Raw genomic sequence first — 18300 nt, forward strand, 5'->3', positions numbered from 1 at the left:
CCCGGCATATTTTATCACTGTCCAAGGGTAGTGCTGTACTGTCAGTCACTGGTGTGAAATACCTAACTGCTAAACTGATTAAATGGGAACTGAGAAAGTAAATGTAGCCAGAATGTAGGGTTCAGGGAATTAACCACAGTGCAAAAGTAACTAGTTCCATTACAGTGTTACCTTTTTGAAGACAGCTTATCCTGAAGTTGTGCAGCCCACTATATTATTACATTGCGAGTTCATATTGATGGCATTCCCTCCACGACATGAGCAATAGGTTTTATGATTTACCTTCAAGCAACAGCTTTACCAAAAGAAGCCAGGCCATTAGTATCACTCCAGGAAAAATAATGCAAATATTTCTACAATCTAATAGCCGTCTTTTCTCTCATCACACTAGGTGACCTTAACATGCTCACTTAAAGTTATACTTTCCGCTGTGAAACTGGGCCAAAGAGACGGCAATGATGCAGATGTGGCAGGAAATTCTTTTTTCCTTTTACCACAACAAAAGGAACAGCAGAATGTGCTGACCTGTTTAACATTAATGGACTGGTTGTTTAAAAAAGTATCTAAGTACCTGATGACTTTGTTGCAGAATATCATATTACTCATCACAGAAACAATAATCTGAGCGTTGTAAGGCACCGCTTTGTGTCACGCTACAGCTAACACTGCAGTGTGAGGCATTATATAGATGCTTTTACTGTATTATAGTTTCTGGATAAATATAGAAATGACCATCCAGAGAAAGATATAAGAGAAAACTTCTTGACAGTTAGGCTGACAATTAAAACATAAAACCAGCAGATGTTTCAGCTGTCAGGTCCCCCTCCTGTGAAACCAGCTCCAAGTTGAGATTTGAGAAACAGACATTCTCACTGTTTTTAAGATTAGGCTTAAAACTTTTTTGATAAAGCATATAATTTCTTGTGTTTATACTCCACTCTGCACGTAAATCATTGTTACTGTGAATCTCTCTTCCACAGTGTGTCTTTTATTCTGTCTCCTCTCCCAGAGCCTGTTTCTGCTGGAGCTTTCTTCCTGTTAAAAGGGAGTTTTTCCTTCCCGCTGTTGCCAAGTGCTTATTCATAGGGGGCCGTGTGATTGTTTGGGCTGTCTCTGTATTATTGTAGGGTCTTTACCTTACAACCTTGACACCACTGCTGTTGTGACTTGCACTATATAAATAAAATGGAACTGAATAAAATCCACTGAAATCAGTGCATGTCAATTAGATTTCCCAGTGATTTTAAAAATTGCACCACAGATCGCCAGAGGAATTTTGCATTACTCTCTTGCTTGCAGGCACACCCTTCTGAAAACGTCTGTAGAATTTTATAGAACTGCCTTAACTTGTTAATTCACTCATGGGAGAAAGGGGGAAAAAAGATTGCTCATTATTTGCATGTAGCTCCTCCTGTTCTTTACAAACATCGTGCATGTCTGAATAAATTTCTCACTAATGAGGTCAAGGATGTCAATTTCACTGGCTCTGACATCACCACTACCCCACCTCGCCTCCCACGCACAGGAAACACGGTGAGGTCATTGTCCCGGATTACTATTGCATCTGTGTGCATTTGTGTTTGAGAAACAAATAGACGTTTGCTTTGATGAGGATTTTTTTCCTTTTAACAACCTTTACCGAGTCTCCCTTTAAAGGCGTCTGACCGAACAGTGTCCTGTCTTGTTCACTAGACAGTGTGCCGCGATGTGTCACACAGGACAACGAATGCTGGGAGTGGCTGGAGAGTTTTGATCAGATGCCCTGCCTCTCTGGAGCACTCTGCAAAGGAGTTCTGTGTCTTATGACGCTCAGAATGATTTAATCCCTGCAGGAATGCATTTCTGGTTTCTCTTACCATTTCTGTAAACACCAAACTGTTCTGCCAACAAACAGACGCTTACCATTGTCCTGCAGCAAAAGGCTGGAATCGAACAGTCGGGGAAGAAAAAATAACCTGATGGAAATCCAGCGTGAAACAAAGCAAACAGAGGTCTGCATCTGCCAGGTGGTTCTCACCGCAGCTTGCCCCTTTCTGGTTATCCTAGTTATTAGCCATAACAAACAATCAGCATACTGCCTCTGAAGAGAGGGAATTAACACTCACAGGGATGCTAAATGGATTCCATAGATAGTTTGACATGTGAGACTGTGAAGTACTTCAATCTCTTGAACAGCACGATCAGCAGTGAAACCTGTGCAAACAGCCAGTCGCATGCTTATTTTTTCAGCGTATTCAACAAACACTGAATCCCTCAGAATCCAGTTTTGACAGCAGCAGGCGAAACCTTTGTTTGGTTTTTAGTTATTAATAGTGTGTTGGTGTAAGGCTGTGCAGTAAATCACTATAGTAATATTGCTTCGTGTGTGTATGTACACAGTTCATACTACTAGCCAACAACAGTTGGAGGCTGATCCTTTGGTTTATTTGGGGAAGTCCCATCCATCTCTCCTCCCTCAGTGCTCTGTGGTTCATGCTTGGCAGTATAGAATAATATACTGTTATGTTAGGCGAGAACAGCAGTTAGCATTTGGGAAGTTGAAATGGTACTGCCAAAATCAATGCTACCCCTTAAAAACATACATATACAACGGCTCAGCCCCTACATGCCTTGGATTCATCTTTCCCCCTTTCGTTGAGATTGAGCTCAAAAGGTCAGATCGCATAATAGGTTTGTAAGACGATATGTTTTCCGTTTATTGGAAAAGTTGTTTTCAAAGAAAATCTTAAGATGGGAACGACTGGGTCAGTGGACATCAAGGGGATTAGGCAGTATCTTTTGAGCCGGAGCAGCCACTTTTCAGTTTAGGGTCTTTGATTTCATTGGTAGTGTTGAGAGTGGGCTGAATGAAAGCAGCCTAAACATCAGCTGAACTATGGCCAGGTGAGGATCAGTGTTTAAATCTTCGAAGCAAAACTGATGACAGACTCGTCTCTAGCCTTCACACCTCCTACAGGCCTGTGCTATTTAGCCACAAAGGTGCTTCCCCTATTGCCTCAGTTGGTTTCAGATGTGTCACGTGGTCATGGAGGTTTCTACCTTCACTCATCCCCATCGCCGCCCTCAAATTGCTATTTGTTATCCCAGATCACCATGGTAGCCAAGAATCTTGTTGACTGAGGTGCTTGCTTTGAGTGGCATAATTGCACCACAAGTCGAGGGCACCGCCACTTCTTTCCCAACCTTTGCCAAGGCCCATCAAGGCCCTGCAGCAGGACGAGCAAACCTCAAGATGTCAGTCTGCACTATTTTAATTTAGTCAAACTACTGGATGCCGCCATCTTTATTTTAGACCCTGGGTTCAACAGTGTGGAGGCGGTGCTCTTAGTGTTAAAACTCAAGGACAACATGTATCATAAACTCCTCTCTCACTTTCTCCTTTTCTTTCTCCACACGATTTTTCACACTCCATTCATTTAGTTGCATTACACCCAGTTTTAAAAAGAAATTGTGCCTTTTTTGCTCGTTGTCTTTGACTTCTCAATCCTCCAGCTCCATTCCCAAATCTTCTTGCACCACATTTCTTTCTCTCTGCACCCTCCCTGTCAGTTGAGTCAGCCCAAAACGAGGGCAGCAGTCTGTCAGGTGTGAATAGACGCTATGTTGGCGGAGCTGAGCTCATGACCTGTCTTGGATGTAATGCAAATATTCTCCCTCGGCTGAGGCTCCAGAGATCAGTCAGAATGTGAATTGTGCAATAACAGTGATGGCAGACACTGACAGGTCTTTGGTCTGGGTGGAATTTGGCCAACCCCCCCGACCCAGGGAAGATTCCTCCTGCGAAATCACTCAGTGCTCGTGCAAGTCAGGTATTTTGTTCATAACTCAGCAGAGATAAAGAAGATGGGTATGGAATGAGTAGGCATTCGTTTTGAAGTAAATACGGCTAGTGAGTTGATCTAAATCCGAAAATGTCTGGGAGTGGAGATAGATATTAAGGGTTACATTTTTCACTTGAAATCTACCAGAAATCCTTTGACTCCCCAAGGCCATTTCTCAAAGACGGAGTGGGATTATGGGATTTGCAGTTCTGGTTGAATTCCAAAACAGGTGTGTAAACCCTGTGTTGAGGTAACTGAAGAGTTTCTATGACAACGCTGTGGCAATCCGAATTAGGTTTCGGCTATTTTTTCTTTTTCCACCTCCGAAACGTGGCCAGTTCAGACAGGCTCATGACAGAAATGACTCACCTGTCAAACACCTAGGAAAAAGCTGGAATGAGTTTGTGCTTTAACTTTTTGAGGGGGAAATAGTATTTTTTTTTTTAATCATCTCTGTCTTTTATACACTGTTACTCTGGTGGATACTCTCATTAAACATGACAAAAGTGAGTTCAGCATGTGTACTAATTACTCTGAGCCAAGCGTGCAGGCTCCAGACTACGTTTCAGGCAGTTTTTTTTTCCAACAATCAGATCACTTCCTATGAACAAGCACTTGGCGACAGTGAGAAGGAAAAACTCCCTTTTGACAGGAAGAAACCTCCAGCAGAACCAGACTCATGGAGGTCTGGCCATCTGCCACAACCCGTTGTGGGTGAGGGGAGGAGACAGGACAAAAGACACATTGTAGAAGAGAGCCAGAGATTAATAATAACCATTTAATAAATGCAGAGTGGATTATAAACACAGAGAGTGAAAAGAGGTGGCTGAAGAAAAAACACTCAGTGCATCATGGGAAGCCACCAGCAAGCCTAGGCCTATTAGAATGTAACTAATAGCTCTTTTTCACTAGTCCCTGCTCTTGTCGGCTCAGCTCGACTTGACTTGGTTTTTATGGCTTTCCATTAGGTGAAAGTACCTGGTTTAAGGCATATTTAAGCACCTACTTGGCCGGAGTTCCAAGCAATGTGGCATCAACTGATGAGTCATGAGAGCATCTCCCTTACGAAAAATCAAAACCGCAATTGTTGAAACCTGGCAATAAGGGAACTGACTAACAATGGAGTCTGACAAAAAGCCATTCACTGAGCATCTGTTATACCAACTGCTAGCCGTCCTCCATTATCCACATATTTTGTGTGCGACTTTGGCCCATGTTTATATAATGAACCCACACACATTAGGGTGATTGTAATTGAAAACATCCAAAACAGAGTTCAGTGGAGCTGCATTAAGTCGAGCCTAGTAGGTACTAGTGGAAAAGTGCTATTAGAGAGGGTTCGGGGTCACAAGATCCAGCCCTAACTATACGCTTTATCAAAAAGGAAAGGTTTTTAACCCTAATCTTAAAGGGAGGGGAAGGGAGCTAAAACTGTATCTTTCAGACTAGAATAAACCCGAAAGCTCCAGTGAATCCAGTGAGGTGAATAAGGATTATTTTGGACAGTGACTCATGCAGAGCTACTCTAGTAGAGTCAAAAATTACAAATGCAGAACTGGAAATGATCATTATAGGTCACCTTTAGAGAAATATGACCTATAAACAGTACTTCTTTTACAATGTGGTTCATTAAGAGTCTGGGTACCAAGCCATTCCACAGTTTTCATTAAGAAAATAGAGAACCCGATAACATCCTGTGAGTAATCTTGGAATATACTTAGAAGGTGATGAAAACATACACCAGGTCTGAAGGTGGAAGAGGAAACTTGGAATGAAGGAAGGAAGTAGGTGTTTTTTACCTGTGCAAATATCATCTTGATAAATGTTTGGCCTAATTCAGGACTTGAGTTTACTCAGCTTTTCAGTTTTTCCAGAGCTAATGTACCATTTTTTGCCTTCCCACAACCACACAATGTGTCTTCAGAATAAATGTTACAGAGGAGAGATTTGAATAAATTACACTGTGGTTGATTTCCGAACAGTAAATGCACATAAATACGCTCTCAGACAGTAATATAAATGAGTGTGACTCAGACATTTTGAGGTCTGGGTGTGTAAGGTCTGGACCGTCACACACTGTGAGACTTCACAATTCACCTTTCTTTAGCAGCACAATTCTAGCGACAGAATCCGTTGAGTAACCTAGGTCGAGCTAAAATTTCCTCAAACCCGCAGTCCACTCCCCGAGTTCCCCAGAACCAAGCCCCCAGCTGACAGCTCCTGCCCTATCCTGTCTGGGCCCACGTGGCCTGGCTCTGCATTGGAGACATCTCCATACATTTCTCCTCAGCCTCCTCCTCCTTTTCCTCCCCGTACTTGGTCCCAGCTGTGCCAGCGAAGCCTGTGTGTTACGTTTTTCCTGTTGCTTCTCTGGCCAAAAAATGAAAAAGAATAGTGGAAAAAAAGAAAAGCGCTTAAGTAAGACTGAGGCTGAGAGAGAGCGCGAGTGTCAGTTTCTGGCTCGGGTTTTGCTGTCTGCTCAGTTTTCACGGCCCGTGGTTTTATTAGACTTTCCGCCGGTCTAAGGTTAAACGGCCACCACTGCCCCCTTTGGGCTCAGAGCCTCCTGTTAGCCCCCCCAGTTCCCCCCTTGCTTGACTCTACCCCTCCTCCTGGCTGCCCTGCAGTGCTGCTGCCAGTAAAGGAAACACATTAACACCCGGGCCAGTAACAGAGCAGGCTTTGTCCATGGCCAGGCAGGCCGGTCCATTAGGTCCATGCTCTGCTCCACACTGGACCAATTAGAGAAGGCAGGGAGCAGAGCCACTCCAAACAGAGGTGTGAGCTTTACAAGGAGACTACAGGTGTGCTCAGGGGGAAATAATAGACTTTATTACTGATTGGGGTACTGTGCTATACTGTATATCTCTGCCACCTTTTTAAGAGCCAGCTTGGCTCTGCAGAGTTTTGACAACCTGTGTTTAACCTGCAAACTTGAGTTTCCCTTGGATGTTGGATCAAATCAACCCCCTGCCTTCCAGTTTACTGCAGTTACCAGTCTGGGCTCTTGTTACAGTACATTCCCTTGCACATTGCCAGGTCCTAACATACACTATATAAAGGGCTTCAGCTAATGAAAATTCTTGATGTAAAAAATATCTTGCAATCTTTTGAAAGCTGTGTCCTGTCCATATCTGTGAAAATCTATCATATCATCTTTCAGCACCTTGACCAACCATGATACCTGCATTGTTATTTATTTATTTTTGCAGGCGTGTTGCCACTCTTTACATACCCGTGTCTTCATCGCCTTATTAGATAGTTTCCTTTAATCCAACAGTCTTGTTGCCTCTAGTTCAGATCCAGAGCTCGTTTGAAGAAGGCAAAGTTTCTATTAGAAGCGATGTTTGGTTTTGAAGGGCCCCGTTTAGCTTGTGGCACCATGTTAGCATTAGCAGCTTCTGACAGATGACTGGAGCTAAAGGCTGATGACATGTCTAGTCCAGCTGAAAGCAAAAGCTGAACCAGTGTTTTTTTTTATATGGTGGACTTCACTTGTCCAACATATATACTTGTTGTTCTTTGTAGTTTTATCGATAGCTTGTGATCAGTTGTCCTCTGTATTAACCTTCTTGTCTTTAATCAAGGCATTTGATCTGTTAGTTGCCATGAAGGAATAAGTGAACATGGAGGCAAAAGGGGCGAGCATAAGGATTAGAGTGAGTTTTACAGGGGCCAAATCGTGATGGCTAGACGACGGATCAGAGCCCTGTTGCTTTATCATTGAGTAAAGCTAAAATAGGACAAAAATTAAACAGTTTTCCAAAGCATTTTTTTTACATAAGGGGAGAGAAACTGTTCCAAATCAAAGCAGCAGCACCTGTCTCTACAATCGAACTAAGCCCACGAGTATGGGTTGTGTAAAACATACAGTGCAACTCATACAGCAACATTGTGTATAGGCTTTGTGGTTAATACATGCACGTGGCAGTGATGGGATAAAAACCTGTCTGGCTAATACAGATGAGAGCAAAGCTGACAATCATGAATATGTCAGTGGTAGATGAATAATTGTTGGTTAATATGATTACAGAGTTGGCGGGAGCGGCGGTATCTGCCAGAACAGATGACCTGCCAGCTTTGAGAATAGCCCCTGAGGCCAGGAGAGATGATCATGCAAAGACGGGACAGGCCTGACATCGAAGGGGGTTTCCACTGACAGTTTATGCATGCTCTGTGGACACGTGCTATTTCAAAATCTGTGTGTCAATAATTTTGATTCATAGACTTGAGAACAATAGGTGGCTTTTAGCGTTGATCTCCGTTTTGTAGTGTGATCCAGAGGAAGCAGAGTGAATGTACAAATCCTCATTTGCACTTTATTAAACTCCAGCTCAACATGGCGGCTAAGCAGCACTGACACAGGGGGCCATGTGACCTGCTACCAGCACACAAGTATGCTGTATTTTCTTAAATAAGCGTGTCTAACCTTCCCTGGTCTGTTTCTGCTCAGGCCGCCCAGGGCTGTCGCTTTCCTATGAAATAATTACTACAAATTTTGTGCGTTCGCATGATTGGGTTCATGGGATTTTCCTGCGTCTAAATGGAGGCTCTGCTCCATGTCAGGGGAACAGTGATACAGTGTCGAGACAGAGCTGTGCTATTACAGCCAGGGACGGGCGCTGACCTAAAAGGCAACATTCATCTTAAGCATGATGAGTTCAAAAACAGCATGGAGGGGCTTTTAAGAGGGCTCCGAGGGGTCCACCAGGGTTGTGGGAGATTTATGTACAGCAGAAATGTTGAATGAGCTAAAAATAACCAACACTTTGATGCAAGTTTGAAGCTTTTCTTTGAAATTGTTTTCACAGATTCTACATGTCTTCCATTTTAAACATTAGATAGGAAAGACTAGCCAGAGTGAAACTCCTTAAGGGCTAATGTGCTGCTTCAACAAAGATGGTGGTATTATTAGACATGACACCCTAATATTTAGTGTTGATTTCTATTGATATAATACTGTATTTGGGTTGGAGGGCTGGCTCCCTGCAGCATCTTTTTCCCCACAGCGTGAGCAGAGAACATGACACCGGCCCACGGTGTCCCGCCAGAACACCCAAAAGTGCTTCTAACCATTCGAGCCGCACAGAAACAGTCATTAGAAGCTCATTTGTTTTGCCACAGATCATATCGCCATGTGTGTCAGCTCAGATGAGGAGCATCGCCAGGTGATCTGGCATATGAATCAGCTGTGAGTGTGGTGTTCCTTTACTGGACACTGCAACCAGCAGAGCCAGGGTGGTCCTGTTTGGTTGTCAATTTCTCTGGAACTTCCCTGTTGTGTGTGCGTGTGTGCGATTTGTCTTGGATTTCAGCCCAGATTTGTCACCAAAAGTGAATTCGCGAGAAAGATCATTGGAGGCTCTAATGGCTGTCATGTGAGTTGGTAAAGACCTGATTTGACTCTGGGTTACTTTTTAACTTTCTCTTTTTTTTCCTTGTTTTGGCTATAAGGGGTTTGGAAGAAAAGCGGAGGTTTGGAAGGCTGTTGCCGCGTGTGCGTTTCTGTGTGTGGGGTCGACTGTTTTGAAGAAGTTTGTCTAGGATCTCTAAATTCTATTTTCATTTAGGAGGCCCTGACTTCACTTATCTGCTCCATATTTTTTCTATTTGTATTTCTTTCTTTTCTATTTGTATCTTGTGTGCACTGGGCCAAACTGAACCTCTCTTACATTTATATCCTTCGCGGAGCATAATTGAATTCAAAAGATGCTAACAAAGCATTATTAACGTGTGTGTTTTAGGTGCAAACTTTGTGACGCGTAAGATCAGCCGTTCTGTGGCAAAGATTCACCTTGGCCAACTGGAATTCTTCAGCCTGGGCAACCTGGACTCCAAGAGGGACTGGGGCCATGCCAACGACTACGTGGAGGTAAAACAAACACCGCCATTACCACACACAAGCTTAGAGGAATATATACACACACACACACAAACATACACGCACCATCACACTCATACTATCTCTGCCTCGGAGTTGAACCGGGTTCAGATGTGCACATAGTATTAACGGAGCATGTTTTCCCAGCTCATTCGAGGCCCCAATATGCGATCTGCATGAAGCCTCCTGTGATTGTCTGCCAAAAGAGAAACAGAGATAGAGAAAGAGAAGGGCAGCGGGAGGAGAGGGAGAGTGCCGCATGCTGTGAGGCCACAGAATGCACTCTGGTTTCCCACAACTCACCCATGTCCCAGATCCCTTCAGGCCCTCGTTTGCCATTCCCTGAACGCCTGCAAAAGAAAGAGAGATATTAAGGGAACGCTGCGTCCTGGGGACGATGACAGAAATACTGTGTTTGTGTTAATGTAACGGTGCCAGCAGCAAGCAGAGAAGGAGGGGTGGGGAGGTGAAACGAACAGTGGGGTCGCCACGTTGAGAAGGAGACGGCGCTGAAATTGTGTGTATGTGGGTTTTTTTTTTGTTTCTCTCCAGTACGTACGTATGTGTGTGTGTCTGTGTGTGTGTGTGTGGAAGCACACATTCCTGCGTGTGTGAAAGTGTGTGATAGGTTAAGGTTGAAGAACGTGTGTGTGTATGTTCAGATGAAAGACTCGACGGGTTGCCATGTCTGACAGCAGACCTCTTGCAGCAGGCTGTGTTATTATTAAGAGGTGATGGTGGTGGTGGTAGTGGGGGGTGCTCTTTGAGATGGGTGTGGAGGTGAGGAGGTTACAGCGGGGAACCTCAGTTTAACAGGAGAGCGCAGTGAGGGGGTCAAGGCATCAGAGCAGAGTGTTGCGGCTGTAGTTCGTGCTGTTAAGGCGGGGCAGGGAGCCCTCGGTGGCGTCAGCGAAGCATCAGTCACTGCGTGGTTACGGGAAGACTGCTCATCCGTCATGTCCAACGTAAGCACACTGTCATTTTTGGCTCCTGTCACAGGAAGTCTGACTTGGTTTGCGAATGATAAAATGAAAGCATATCTTGTTAGTTTTTCAAAAAGAAACTGTGATTGTATTCTGATGTCATGCACATGGTTCACAGTGGATGAAATAAAGGATGGTGCACCCAACTATCCAACAACCCCTTTGAGTGAGCACTTGGAGACAGTGGGAAGGAAAAACTCCCTTTTAACAAGAAGAACCAGACTGGAGGAGGGGCAGCTCCGTCACAGATTAATAATAACTCATTTTTTAATTAAAAGTGGTGTATAAAAAAACAAACAAGAGGTGCCTGAAGAAGAAACACTCACTGCATCATGGGAAGTCCCCAGCAAGCCTCGGACCATTGCAGCATTACTAAGAGAGGGTTCAGAGTCACCTGATCCAGCTCTCATGTGAGAAAACAGTATCTGTGACTGACTGGCTTGAGACTTTTGATGAATTAGCAGTGTTAGCTATTGGAGTTTGAAGATCCTAGACATTAAAATTAGTCTGTTTTCCACTCTGTGGCAATTTAGAGTGGATTTCGAGAGTGCAGTGCAGGTTTTTTATTCCTTGATTGCGGCTGACATGTAAAGTTTTCACGTATGACTGATCCCATTAATACTCTGATTTCTACAGTACCAGATAATAATACTATATTATTACATGATCTCAGTTAATAAATATATAATGTAATATAATGTAATATAATATAATATAATGTAATATAATATAATATATGAAACAAGGCTAACTTTTACTCTTGCGCTAGAAAAATGCTGGCTGTTAGGTCTCACTGAGCGCATTTCTTGATCTTGTTATGTTAGTCTGACTGACCATTTCTGTGCTTAATGCCAATACGTGCAGCCGTGTTTATGTGTGCGTGCGCTTGCCTGTCCAGGGCACCCTGGCATGAGACGCTCCAGGTTTCCTGTGGGAACTGCCGACATTCCAGCTCTGGTGAATCAGGCACCTCCTCGCTCTGCTTCTCCTGTTTCGGAAAGGCGGATTTCAGGAAGCCAAACAGAAGCTGGAGGTGCTGAGGGGAACTGAGGTGGAGGCGAAGAAGGGAAAGGGTGAGGGGGATGAGGTTTGAAAGAAGAGGTGAAACAGACGCGTGTTTGTGGGACGTTTGTGCATTAAGCGAACCATCCCTTCTGCTGAAAGTTCACCCCACCCAGAAGACCATCAAACGCTGCGACTGTCACCACACCGCCTCCCCCTCCGTCTGCCTCCCTCGATTTTACTTTGAAATATCCATCCAGTCAGCATCAGCACTATGTTACCATGGCAAAGCCAAACAACTGGCAACCTGTAAACAGAACCATGTGTGTCTGCTTTAGGCTGACAACTGCTTTTCCTCCTGGACTCTCTTTCCCTCTCTTCACCCCACCCAGGACAGGGAAATTGCTTGTAATTGGCTGTGGATGGATTGCGGGTGGCAGGAGGGGTGTGCTATGTGTCTGCTCTAACGACGTCTGAAGGCGTGCAGCTGGCTGGGCATCGTCTCAGCCTGGTATCGGGTGTCCATCCCAGGCAGGCAGACAGACAGGCCTAGAGCTTCCCAGCTACCCTCACTGGAGGCCTTTATTATCATTAAAGTATTAAGAAGCTTCAGCATAAAATCGACAGATAAAATAATTTAAATCCTCTTGATCTCATTTTCATGAAAGAGGTTAAGCTTTGGACTTTTTCACTTTTGTGACTGTGTTTGAAACATTTGGCTGGCCTTTTTTTCCTCTTTTTCTTTCTCTCTTTTTTTTTTTTGATTGCGGTTCTCTGCGATTTGGCGATGCAGAACAAATTTCTGACTCTGAGCCTGCCCGAGTGAAAAGCAAACCCACAGCAATCAGTCACTGCGCTATCTGAGAAGATAAAGATGTAATAGTCAGCCACCTTTCGCCAGGACTGCCCTCCTCCCTACTCTCCCCCTCTCCTCTCACCCTATGCCGACATCCTGAGTAGGCTCATGGTGGGTACAGCTGTTTGGAGCCCCTACCACCTCCTCACCCCCTCTGTCACCCTCCCCTTCTGGCTGCAGAGAGCCATTTCCTGTGTGGAGAAGCAGGCTGATGGGGAGGGAGTGGGAGCAGGAGTCAGCCTAGTGGTTTTGGCCTTTTCTCCCCCTCGGGCTCCATCCTGCTTTAGTTTCTCGCTGTCTTTTTGTCCGTTTCCTCTCCCTCTTGTGTTTTATTCTTTATGTCCTTCCTACCTCTTAACCTTTTATTATTTCATCTTTGTACTGTCACAACTCCACCAAACTCTTGCTCCCTCTTGGTGAGCAGCTACCACCCAGTTACTAGATATTTCCCTCCAACATCTAATAAGCAGCTCCTATTTTTCTCCTGCCTTGAGCTGGCTTTCCTCTTCTCCCTGCTGTATGTCTCGGCCTACAAACTGTTGCCAGATGAGATGTGGTTGACCCGATGGCACACCCCGCTTTCCCGCTCTTGTCTTCTTTGAGTATTTATTTTCAAAATATAATTACTTGTGAAACTCCCGTCGTTGGAAGGCATTTCATCGCTGTCCTAAATGTGTGTGGTTGCACCTGTATGGCAGTAGCTCTCTGATTCCTGGCATTGTGTGAAGGCAGCAGGGTGGCAGGACAGCCTCGAGGGTGTCATTTTTCACCTCGTTTATTTTTCTTATCCGTTTTTTTTCTGCTGCAGCTGCCTCTCCGTGCAATAATGGTTACAGATGAGGCTAATTAACCAATCACAAAGCAGATCAGGGCCAATCAAAGATGATTGATGAGAGCAGCAGGCCATCCATCACATGTTTTTGGCCTGGAAGGTGACAGTGAGGGCAGGCTAGGAGTGTTCGTACAGTAAGACAGACATTTACATCAACATTTTGAACTTTTAGTTATCCGGAGTGACTCAGTACCTCGTCATCATCTGTTTTGTCAAGACCGTAGGCTTGATGTAAACGTGGATGTCTGGCTCTGAGCATGGAAGAAAGTGGGGAAAAAACCAACTTTGCATTTAAATGCATGGGTGCTGGATAAAGAAACAGCAGATATAACAGTGACATATTCAGCAGCCACTCTTCTTCAAACTTCTGACTAATACAGCATAACCATGATAAATGATTCAATTCAATTTAATTTAAATAGCACCAAATCACATAAAACCGTCACCTTAAGGCACTTTATACTGACTGAAAGACCCTACAACAATGCAGAAAAAACAAAGAACACCCCAACATACAGATGACCCCCTATGAGCAAGCACTTGGCAACAGTGGGAAGGAAAAACTCTCTTTTAAGAGGAAGAAACCTCCAACAGAATCAGGCTCACGGAGGGGCGGCCATCTACTGCAACTTGTTGGAGGTGAAGGGAGGAAGATGGAAGAAAGACATGCTGTGGAAGAGACCCAGAGATGATAACTAATGATTAAACACAAAGTGAAGAGTGAAGAAACACTCATCAAAGCCCACGGCAGCCTAGGCCTATTAGGGAAACCTGACCTTAAGCTTTATCAAAAAGGAAAGATTTAGGTCCAATCTTAATGTAGAGACATTGTTCAGTGGAAGAGGGGCCCAAAGGCTCTGTCTCCCATTCTAATTTTAAATATCCTAAGAACCACAAGTAGCCCAGCAGTCTGCGAGTGAAGTCTCTCAGCTGTGATTTGCCATCAATCATGTGGAAATATGAAACGGTGCACACGACATTTTTCTGTATCCACAACACTTCACTTTTTAAGAGCATAAAGAATTGATGTTTAAGTACATGTAGGATTCAGTAATTCATTTCAGCACACATACCCAAAAGTCTAAATGTTGTCTTATGCATCAGAACGGCACACAGTGACAGGACAAGAGGTTTATTTCTGGTGGTGTTGACCTATGATGATTTGGCAAAGAATGTTTTCACATGTCTACATGCAGTCCCGTGAAAGTACCAAGTACTCCTTTACTATTTCCACAGGAATTAAGAGGATAAGTAGCAATCGCATGCTTCTAATCAAATGAACTTGAATAACTGATGATCAGCAAGTTCGAACACTTCTGTAGAAGCAGATGGTTTGACGGTTTGCTGGTTTGGAGCATTCCTGCGAGCGGATGTGCCAGCAAATTCAACCCAACGTCAGACTGCGCAATGTTCAGTGAAACTTTAAAAACCCAGAGAGCCGTGCATAAATGAACACCCGCAGAGCACAGCGGTTATTCAGAGAGCTGATAAATGTCTTTGCCTGCTCAAAACACACACAACATAGCTAGAGTAATAAAGACCCACAATGGGAGCTAATAAGGGAGAGGAGAAGGAGCATTCGATTTCACCACCAAGACCTTCTGACTACAACAGCAGCTTCCTGAAACCTCTACGCCTACTTGTTGAAAACACCCACCTACTCATGCCTAAGTGCAGAGCAATACAGTGAGAAAGGGACTTTGACTGAAGCTACTGTCCCACACAGCGGCTGTGCACACACTGATGTACATGTGATTGCGTATGTGCACGCTCTCTTGTGTTCATTGCAGGTGAAATGTGAACCGCAGCTTTAGTAGTAGCTCAGTAAACAGGAGTTTGCCCCCCTCTGGGGAAAAGCAGTGAAACCTCACCAATCCTCCAGCCACCTCTCCATGCATGAATGCATACATACACACTAACCCATGGGGCTTATTTCACCTACAAGTACATTCACACAGCATGATGACTGAAACAAATACAGCTCTTTATCCCTTATAAAGGACTGGTGAGGATATGTGAGCCCCAGGTTGCCCCCAAAGAGCCTTTAAAATCTTTTTTTTGGGGGGGGGATAATGGGCCCAACTCCAGACTTTCTATCTAGGGAGGCTCTTGAGGGTGTTTTTATTTCATTGCAGTTTAAATACTCATCTTGTCGAAGTTGTAGTTTTATATATGCACCCTAAAGTTACCTGAAATAACACCAACCTTTCTAGTTCAGTTCGCCTAAAAGAAATCCTCTAGCAACAGGTCTAGCAATTTTGTATGAAAAAAAAGAACAACAGCGCGTGCATGCACATGCTCCTGTGCTGTCGCTGAATCATGCTGCACAAAGAAGTTACTTATCACTTGCTCTGCCTACTATGAGGCATGAGAGAACATCCAGTAAACAGCGATCTTCATCTTTCTGTTCATCTTGCTTAAACTGTGCATTTCAGATTATTTTGATCGCAAACAAAATACTCCCCGTGCTGTTTACCAGTTTATGTTATTATGACTGTTGATGAGTTTTGACAAATGTGGCCATGTGAAAAAGAAAGTTTCCACAGGACTGTACTACATGCAGGCCTGTAAAACACCCTTACTGCCTCCACAGGAATTAAGAGGTCTCAGCAAATTCATCCCAAGATCAGATGTTGCAGTGCTTAGAGAAACTGCAAAAACCCAAGAGCCACATGTCTCACACTACAGACTTCATTTAACACGTTCAATGTTAAAGTTCTTGACAGAAAAATTGGAAAAAGACTGAACCTATATGGCATGTTTGGAAAAGTGGCCAGGAGAAAGCTTCTTCTCCTTAAAAGAACATAACCACATGGTTTAGGTTTTCAAAGATGCGTCTGAACAAACCACAAGACTTTTGAAACAATGTTAGACAAGATCAAAACGGAGACGTTTGGTCGTGATACATGCTGCCATGTTTGGTGAAAACCAACACAGCATACCAGCACGGTGGTAGAAGGCTTGTGATTTTGGTTTGTTTTGCTCGTGTGTATCCCACAGTATGCTAGTCAAACGTGAGTTCATTAGTCCAATAGCTAAAGCTAGGTCAAAATTATGTTATTTAACAGGACAATGATCCTAAGCATAATAAGAACCATGAATGGTTGAAAAAGGATCAAAGAGTTGCAAAAAAATTTAGAAGTCTAGACCTCAGTCTTTGAACACTAATCGACCTTTAACAGGCATTTGCTCATGCAACCTCAATGAAGTTGTAAAGAAGAGTGGAGGCAAAAGTCTTCTACAAGACTGAGCCACTGATAAAGTCATAGAGAAAACAATTACTTCAGGTTTTTGGTGCGTAAAGTGGTTCTACAAACCACTGGATCTCGCGGTGTACATAGTTCTTTAGAGGATTGAGTCCTTTAAAAATGTAGAAGAAGCCAAAATGACATCAAAAATTCAAAGTGTTGAAATTCCTCTTAGACTGAGAGAAACTTGGAGTTCCAGGGAGATTTTTGTTTGTACCAGATATCATACATGTATGATATGTCTAGGGGTCCACTTCCACTATCCGTGTGGAAAACAGCTTTTGACGTGTTCATTTTAAGCTGGTTTAAAGCCCCAAAAGCAGTTTATTTGTGTGAACAATAAGAGAAAGAGCAGTTTCACACACCTTTCAGTGCTTGCACCCTAATCTGAGAAAAAGAAAGCCGCAAAAAAAAGCAGTTCAGAATAAAAACTATTGGGTCATAATATCTTTGTTTTCTTACTGATGACGTGCTGTTTTAACATGTATGTTTTGAAATTTTACTGCGACACAAATTTCACGTTTGCCAATATAATTACCATAAGTTGCAAATATTTTGTCTATTGTTTTTTTTGACCATCATACCTAAACTTACTTGGCCATACTCAGGTAGGAAGACGAGAGCTGGCTCTGCATAATCACCGAGTGAAACGGTGTAGGAGTTGAGCTTTGATAGAAATAATGAATTGGGTGAGATTCTTGAGACAGATGTCCAGGGAGGCACTCTTGCCCCATCTGTCCAGATCCTAAATCACTGAACATGTTTACTGTGGCATCGCACCAGAGGGACAGAGAGAGCGAGGGGCAGTGGGAGTCTTAGAAAGGCGAAATGTTGAATATGTTCACAGCACAGATAATTCAGCGGGATGATTCATTGAGGAAAGATTGGGTAAAATCGACTCCCCCTGATGCTCTAACAATAGAAGAACAGATAACAGATCCATGATAGAAGTGAGGAGACCTTGTTAGGGTCGCTTTCAGTGCGTGAAGGTTGTATGTGTTTCTACATGTGATATGTATTTCAGCTGGGAACACTGCCACGAAATCCCAGTAAGGGGTTTAGGGAGATTTTCGGGGTTTTCAGAGAATTACTTCCTTTTCTTGCCCGTTCTCCTGTAGTGTTCACTTCTTTTTGACCTGTTCTGCTCGTTGTAAAAAAGTCAGACCTTGGAAGTGAATATAAAGCAGGTAATCAGTTTGACTGTTAGATTTATGCAGGTAAAGAGTAATAAATAATGACTGCACTTTTAGAAGTTATATTACATGTACCTGGAAGTAAAGTGCTTTGTGTCATTAAAATAAAAAGAAACAAAGCTATGAAAATGTTAGGTAAATGAGGCCAAACCTGAAAATCACGTTTTATACATAAAGAAAACGTACCAGCCTTTTTAACTTCAAAAGGCAAACCTGCTGCTTTCCATGTTTAACAGCTAAAGATGCCATACTCTGTGTTCAGACAGTAAGGAGAGGGTGATGGGATGATATCGTTTTTCCTCAATGAACCATAGAAGAGAAAAATTTACTCTAATCAACTCAAATTTGACTCTAATCAACTCAAATTGGGGCGATCGTGGCTCAAGAGTTGGGAGTTCGCCTTGTAATTGGAAGGTTGCCGGTTCAAGCCCCAGCTTGCACAGTCTCGGTCGTTGTGTCCTTGGGCAAGATACTTCACCCGTTG

At 43.5% G+C, this 18300-nt stretch overlaps 1 protein-coding gene across 1 annotated transcript in view; it reads left to right on the plus strand.

The window, feature by feature from the left end:
- The window catches only part of gmds (GDP-mannose 4,6-dehydratase), a 192256-nt gene that overhangs the window by 74966 nt on the left and 98990 nt on the right, over positions 1-18300 (plus strand). The window contains exon 7 of the mRNA XM_005745075.2: positions 9566-9693. Coding sequence (XP_005745132.1) covers positions 9566-9693 — 128 coding nt within the window. The remainder of the gene's footprint in view (positions 1-9565; positions 9694-18300) is intronic.

This window comes from Pundamilia nyererei, unplaced genomic scaffold, assembly GCF_000239375.1.
Source record: "Pundamilia nyererei isolate P.nyererei 1_Seehausen unplaced genomic scaffold, PunNye1.0 scaffold00153, whole genome shotgun sequence".
Taxonomy (NCBI): Eukaryota; Metazoa; Chordata; class Actinopteri; order Cichliformes; family Cichlidae; genus Pundamilia; species Pundamilia nyererei.